General features: G+C 42.9%; 1 protein-coding gene across 2 annotated transcripts in view; it reads right to left on the bottom strand.

Annotated features, from left to right (window-relative positions):
• Positions 1-986: 986 nt before the first annotated feature.
• Positions 987-7,967, bottom strand: part of DDX50 (DExD-box helicase 50) — a 53,482-nt gene continuing 46,501 nt past the window's right edge. For both annotated transcript variants that reach the window (XM_039478363.2, XM_039478364.2), the window contains one exon: positions 987-5,259. In XM_039478363.2, coding sequence (XP_039334297.2) covers positions 4,981-5,259 — 279 coding nt within the window. In that variant the 3' untranslated portion in view covers positions 987-4,980. The remainder of the gene's footprint in view (positions 5,260-7,967) is intronic.

Here is a 7,967-nt window from a genome sequence, read left to right as displayed (position 1 = left end):
TGGGTTAACTGAAATCTGGCTCTCTGAAAAATCCACCTTCTGCAGGTTTCTACACAGATGTTGCCCATTCCCTGAAGTTCCACATATCCCGGTTGGTGACGGCATCCTCTTTTCCTCAAATCCATTTCCAAAGCATTACTCCACTTTCATGTAAAAGCTCTCATCCCTTTGAAGATAGAGGGTAATGTCACCCTATACCCCTCCTCCCAACCTCCACCATTTACTGATATTTTCAAATCGGGTTTGTCTTCCTCACTGCAATGCTGGCTTTTCATTGTAGGAGAATTCATTGCCCATGAGTACCACCCATACCCACTGCTTTGACCACTGCAACTGAAATGACCTTTGCCCCAACAGAGAAAGGTCATACCCCGCACTTGCATCCTCTCCAGTTGCTCCCTTTTTGAAATCTCAAATTCAGACACCCCTCATGGACTTCCAGTCCCTTGCCTCTACATACTCCGTTATCAACCCCATCTCTACGTCAATCCCTACCAGGCATCCCCAAACTTTTTACACAGGGGGCCAGTTCACTGTCCCTCAGACCATTGGAGGGCCGCCACATACTGTGCTCCTCTCACTGACCACCAATCAAAGAGGTGCCCCTTCCTGAAGTGTGGTGGGGGGGGCGGATAAATGGCCTCAGGGGGCTGCATGCGGCCCGCGGGCCGTAGTTTGGGGACACCTGCCCTAGGCAGTCTAGACACCATAGACCATTACTCCAATCACTTTTGCCAGAGTCTATTAACAGAATGCTAAGTGTTAATACAGGAAATCACTCAATTGCTCCACCTGTAGCCACTACAAATTTCTCTTGTTACCTTACCATCTGCAAGATAATCATAGTTTCTCCCTCACAAAAATGTTATGCTATCTAAAACTAAAATCTAGGAGCAGTGGCATGCACCTGTAGTCCTAGCTACTCAGGAGGTTGAGACAAGAGGATCACTTGAACCCAGTTCAAGACCAGCCTGGGCAACACAGCCTATTTAAAAAAAAAAAAAAAAAAAAAAAAAAAAAAAAAAAAAAAAAAAAAAAAAAGTCTAAGTAACAGTGGCTCACACCTGTAACTAAGCATTTTGGGAGTCTGAGGCTCCCAAATGGGAGGATGGCTTGAGCCCCGGAGTTCCAGACCAGCCTGGGCAGCATAGTGGAACCCAATCCCTAACACACACACACACACACACACACACACACACACACACACTGGGTATGGTAGCACATACCTGTAGTCCCAACTACTCAGGAGACTGAAGTGAGAGGACCACTTGGTCCTGGGTATGGTAGCACATACCTGTAGTCCCAACTACTCAGGAGACTGAAGTAAGAGGACCACTTGGTCCTGGGAGATCAAGGCTGCAGTGAGCCATGACTGCAACCACTGCACGTTAGCCTGGGCAACAGTGCAAGACCTTATCAATCTATCAATTTTTGCTTTGAGACGGAGTCTCACTCTGCCACCCAGGCTGCAGGTGCATTGGCTTGATCCCTGCTCACTGCAACCTCTGCCTCCCGGGTTCAAACTATTCTTCTGTCTCAGCCTCCCGAGTAGCTGGGATTATAGGTGCCTGCCACCACACCCAGCTAATTTCTGTATTTTTAGTAGAGGGGTTTCACCATGTTGGCCAGGCTGGTCTCAAACTCCTGACCTCAGGTGATCCACCTGCCTTGGCCTCTCAAAGTGCTGGGATTACAGGAGTGAGCCACTAGGTCCGGCCTAATAACTAAACTTAAAAACAAACAAACAAAAAATGAATAAATAAAGCTAAAATTTCCAGTTGTGTGCTTGATCCCATTTATTCCTTCTCCTGGAACTTCATGTTGCCCTCCCTCCTTTATGGCTTCTTCCTACCATATTTGAACGTGATCAAATACTCCACCCCCCATACATATGCAGAAAATCCTTGCCAGAATTTCATGTCCTTTCTAGTGGCTCCAGCTTTTGCTTATTCTTCCCTATTCACAATCAAATTTCAGAATGAGATTTTCATATTTGTTCTCCCCACTTCATCTCCTGTTTCCTACTGAACCCACTGCTAAATAGCTTCTAGGCTCAACACTCATTACTATGGTTGCACCCTATAAAGTTTCTTTTCCCAAATCCAATGGCCATTTCCAGCTCCTCCTGTTTCCTCTGAAAGCCACACACTGCTGGGCTATGTCCCTCATCTCTTCTCGATGGGGTCCTCTTTCTTCTGCTATGAATTAAATACATTGGTAGCCCTCTGGCTTCCTTCCTCAGTCCTCTGCTCTTAGCATACTTGGATAATCTCATCTACTAACTACAATCATCATTTTTTGGTCTATCATTTCCAAACTTATATCTCTAGAACAAATCTCTCTCCTGAGTTTCAGACTTACAAATCCAATTGTCTACTGTTTATTCCCTTTTACATATTTCATAGGCTACTTAATATTAAAATATCTAATCCTAAACTAATCCTATTCCCATCCTCTCTTCATATAACTTTTCTTGCTCTTCCTCCTAGTACCCTATCTCAGTGACAAAATCTATGTTTTTAGCTGGATTTGGTGGCATGCACAGTGTCAGCTACTAGAGTGGCTGAGGTGGGAGGATCACTTGAGCCTAGGAGGTTGCAGTTGCTGTGAGCCTGGATTGAGCCACTGCACTCTACCTGGAGCAACAGAGACATCATCTTAAAAAAAAAAATCTAGGTTTTAAGCCGGGCGCGGTGGCTCAAGCCTATAATCCCAGCACTTTGGGAGGCCGAGGCGGGTGGATCACGAGGTCGAGAGATCGAGACCATCCTGGTCAACATGGTGAAACCCCGTCTCTACTAAAAATACAAAACAACTAGCTGGGCGTGGTGGCGCGTGCCTGTAATCCCAGCTACTCAGGAGGCTGAGGCAGGAGAATTGCCTGAACCCAGGAGACGGAGGTTGCGGTGAGCCGAGATTGCACCATTGCACTCCAGCCTGAGCAGCAAGAGCAAAACTCCATCTCAAAAAAAAAAAAAAAAAAAAAAAAATCTAGGTTTTATTCTGTTTCCCTCTCATCCTCTAAGCCACTAAGTCCTAACAATTCTATCTCCTAAAAACGTCTGAAACCTATTCATGTTTCTCAGTGTCCATTGTCACTGTTTAGTATACTGGTTAAGAGTGCTCATTCAGAAGCTAGACAGTTTTCTGGGTTCAAATCCTCACTTACCTCACATTATCCAGCTGCATGATTCTGGACAAGTAACATCATCTCAAGTGCCTCAGTTCTCATCCCTCAAAATATGTGACTTAGCATTAGTTCAGATCACCAGCATCTCTACCATAGATTACTCCTATGGCATCTTAAGAGGTCTCCAGGCCTCCAGTATGGCTTTTCTCCAACTGAGTCTCCTAAGTGTGGTCAGGAATCTTTCTAAAATGCAAATCGAATCATGTTATTCCTTACTTTAAACCCTTAAATGATTACCCACTGTCTTCAAGAAAAGCTTTAAGCTCCTTAACAATGCACATACGGGCTTTAAAATCTGTCCCTGTTAAATACTAAACCGGTCTCTCTCTTACTGCTCTTCTCTATCACATGGAAAGCTCAGGACTTACCATGCTATTCTTTGCATATGCTGTTCTCTCTGCCTGCAAGCCCTCTCTCTTCTAAACTCTTCCCACCTGTACATACAGTTGGCTAGATCAATGGATACTGCTTTATTTCTCTGTTGGGTATTCCTTTTTTTTTTTTTTTTTGGAGTCTTGCTCTGTTGCCCAGGCTGGAATGCAGTAGCACAATCATGGCTTGCTGCAGCCTCCGCCTCCCAAGTTCAAATGATTCTCCTGCCTCAGCCTCTCAAGTAGCTGGGATTACAGGCACATGCCACCATGCCCAACTCATTTTTGCACCTTTAGCATAGATGGGGTTTCACATTGTTGGCTACACTGGTCTCAAACTCCTGACCTCAAGTGATCCACCCACCTCAGCCTCCCAAAGTGCCAGGATTATAGGTATGAGCCACATGCCTGGCCAGGTGTCACTTGGCCTTCCTGCCTCCTAAATCACGCCAAGTAGGTCCTTAGCATCCTATACCTACCACTATCGTAGCTTTTATTTGTTAGTCTGTAGTAACTGACTCTGAGTTCCTTGAGGATAGTGACTATGCTTTATTCACAACTATACTCCCCAGTGGTTAGCATAGTGATGCACACATAGTAGAAATTCAATAAATATCTGTGGAATAAATTAATCATTATGTACTGTTTGCACAATCTCTTAATTAACTGTATCTAGACTAAAATGATACACCTTACTAACCATGTCACCAGTCTACACAGCCCTTTAATGTAGAAGGGAATTTATTTTTATCACATAACCTATAGAAGAAATGATCTGAATACAAATACATTACATTTTGTAAAATGCAAGTAATCTTATGTAAGATCTGCTTGACTGCCAAGTTTTGTTTTGTTTATTTGTTTTGAGACCGAGTCTCACTCCATCGCCCAGGATGGAGTACAGTGGCACGATCTCGGCTCACTGAAACCTCCACCTCCTGGGTTCAAGCAATTCTCCTGCCTCAGCCTCCTGAGTAGCTGGGATTATAGGCATGTGCCACCACATCAGGCTAATTTTTGTATTTTAGTAGAGCTGGAGTTTCACCATGTTGGCCAGGCTGGTTTCAAACTCCCAACCTCTAGTGATCCGCCCACTGCAGCCTCCCAAAGTGCTGGGATTACAGCCACACCCGGCCTGACTGCCAAGTTTTAAAGAAATTTTTAAGATTACATTGAGAAAATTCTTAACACAGAAGTGAAAAGAGACAATAAAAGGAGGGTTTTTTTATTCAAAGGTATAACTGGATAAGTAGATTTGTTTACAACCATTCTTGTGAAATACTTTTTAAAAAAATACGACCAACTTCTTTGCAAATAGCAGACACATACCTCAACTATCATGACCTAATTTTTGGTGGATAATGTACATGATTAGGCAGAAATAGGCAAGCTCACACTGGTAGATTAACTATCAAATACTCAGTCAAAACTCCGTTTGTGGCCCCCACTTCTTGATCGATTTCTATTCCCACTTCGTCTTCTACCATCTTGTCGACTTCCTGATCGACTCCCTTGTCGACTCTGTCTACCTGACCGGCCGCCAGATCGACCACCTGACCGGCCTGACCGGCCCGACCGGCCACTTGACCAGCCACTCCTCTGTCTGGAATTAGAAGATGTGTTTCCATCATAATATTCTTCAATTTCAGGTAATTTGGCTGGCACTGAAAGTATCCAGTCGGAATCATGCCACTCTGCCTGTTAGGGGAATTTACAGGATTAATATAAATGCAAAATAGAAACCATAAGCAAACATGTAAGTACAGAAGACACCTTTTTCGTATCTATTAGCTAAAGGTCATCTATCTGTTAAAGTGGAACAAAAATGAAAACCAAAAAATAAGCGAAAACATGTTCAATTTTCGAGATCATAAATTCATACTCAGTTTATACATTCTAAAACAGCACTATTTGATATCTCAGCACAAAGCAGATACACTATTAATAAGTAGCGTGCAAAAAAAATTAGTAAAAAATAACAAAATAAGTAGAGTGCATTGTTTTCTGCAGGTACACTGACAAGCAAAAAGTAAAAGAGCCCATGATGGAGATTAAATATAAGTCAACACCAGCCAAGGACTAAAAAATGCAGCCACTGGAAACACTTTGGTATTGAGTAAACAAGTGAAGATATACAAATCAGTAACCCATAAGAGCATCACAATTTTATATCTTATTACACTAACTATTCCTTATTGTGATCATGAGTTGCCAAGCAAAGTTATTTGCCAGACGCAGTGGCTCACGCCTATAATCTCAGCACTTTGGGAGGCCAAGGTGGGCGGATCACTTGAGGTCAGGAGTTCGAGACCTGCCTGGCCAACATGGTGAAACCCCAACTCTACTAGAAATACAAAAATTAGGCCGGGCATGATGGCTCACGCCTGTAATCCTAGCACTTTGGGAGGCCAAGGTGGGTGGATCACCTGAGGTTAAGAGTTCAAGATCAGCCTGGCCAACATGGTAAAACCCCATCTTTATAAAAAAAATATATATATATAAAAAAAAAAAGAAAGAAATACAAAAATTAGCTGGCCATGATGGTGGGCGCCTGTAATCCCAGCTACTCGGTAGGCTGAGGCAGGAGAATTGCTTGAGCCTGGGAGGCAGAGGTTACAGTGAGCTGAGATCATGCCACTTAACTCCAGCCTGGGTGACAGAATGAGACTTTGTCTCAAGAAAAAAAGATACCCTGTTGCTCAGGTTATCTTTCTTTCCAATACCAGTACTTTTTGAGAAAAGACAAAAGAACATACCACTGGTGGGTTTGGCAATATATAACCAAAGTCAAAAAAATGCATAAACCTTTTGGCCAAACAATCTCATTTAAAAACTAATCTTGAAGAGAGAAATATGGCAATGCATAAAGAATTTGCTATGCCAATGCATAGGGCAGAACTAAGAATAGAAATAATCTAATTTCAGAAAACAGGAGATTGGTTAAGAAAACCAGCCACCCAAATGGCCAAATGCCAGGGAGTCATTAAAAATAAGTAACTGGGGTGATGGATCCACGATGGCCAATTAGGAGCAGCTCAGGATTGCAGCTCCCAGTGAAAGCGCGGAGGATGAGTGGCCACCACATTTCCAGACGGATTTTTATTGCCCACCGACCAGAAGATTCCCAGGTGGAGGAGCCCCACAGGTCGCCCACCTGGCTGTTTTGGCCGGCCCTGCGGTTCTCCGCACAAAATACACGGGTCTGGGCACTGTTTTACCTGGCGATTGGAGCTCCTGGGAGACAGAGTCACCCATTCAACTGATAAAAAAGGGGACTGAAATAGGGAGCCAGGCCAGGAGATTCCCAGGCAAAAAAGCGCCAGAATCTCAGCGCGGTTACGGTGCAGTGGGTCGCAGCAAGGGAAATCACACAGATCCCTGCGCCAGGCAACTGGAACACTTGGGGAGACAGAGTGGCCCATTCAACTAAAAAAAAAAAAAAAAAAAAATGAGGGCTCTGTGGCAGGGAGCCAGGTGAAAAATAAGTTTAGTTAACTGGGCCAGGTGTGGTGGTTCACACCTGTAATCCCAGCACTTTGGGAGGCTGAGGCTGGGGGATCACCTGAGCCTGACCAACATGGTGAAACCCCATCCCTACTAAAAAATACAAAATTAGCCAGGCGTGGTGGCACATGCCTGTAATCTCCCCTACTTGGGAGGCTGGGGCAAGAGAATCACTTCAACCCAGGAGGCGGAAGTTGAGGTGAGCTGAGATTGCCTCATTGCACTCCATCCAGCTTGGGGAACAAGAGCAAAACTCCATCTCAAAAAAAAAAAAAAATAGAATAAGTAACTGGGGCTGGATGCAATGGCTCAGGCCTATGAACCCAGTACTTTGAGAGGCTGAGGTAAGAAGATCACTTGAGGCCAAGAGTTTGAGATCAGCCTGGGCAACATAGCAAGACCTCATCTCTATTTAAAAATATTAAAAAGAAAAGAAAAAAGGAACTGTGTTATTGACCCCAAAAAATGTGTCTTTAATATATTCTGAATTTTTAAAAAGACTTCAAAAGCAGAATACTCTTTCTTGTTTCAAAGCATGTATATAAGTATGTAGAGATATAATAGACAAATTCTTCATTATCAGAATTCAGTAGACAACTTTTTTCAACAGATAAAACACAAGGATATTTTTTCAAAAGAAAGGGAGGAGGAAGAATCTATAGATTAAAAGAAAGGTAAACATCAAACTTCAATGTATGAGCTTTATGGACCTTATATTTTAAAAATTTAGGGAACAAATGGAAAAGTTTAAACAAAATTAGATGATATTAAGGAATTACAATGTTGGGAGAGGAATTACAATTATGGTATTATGATAATGTCTTTTTAAAAGTCGTTAATATTTAGAAATATGAACATATTTATGGTTGAAATGATAAAATACCTAGAATTTATTTCAAAAG

Source organism: Saimiri boliviensis, chromosome 12 (genome assembly GCF_048565385.1).
Source record: "Saimiri boliviensis isolate mSaiBol1 chromosome 12, mSaiBol1.pri, whole genome shotgun sequence".
NCBI lineage: Eukaryota > Metazoa > Chordata > Mammalia > Primates > Cebidae > Saimiri > Saimiri boliviensis.
This window is presented reverse-complemented; position numbering and strand designations above follow the sequence as displayed.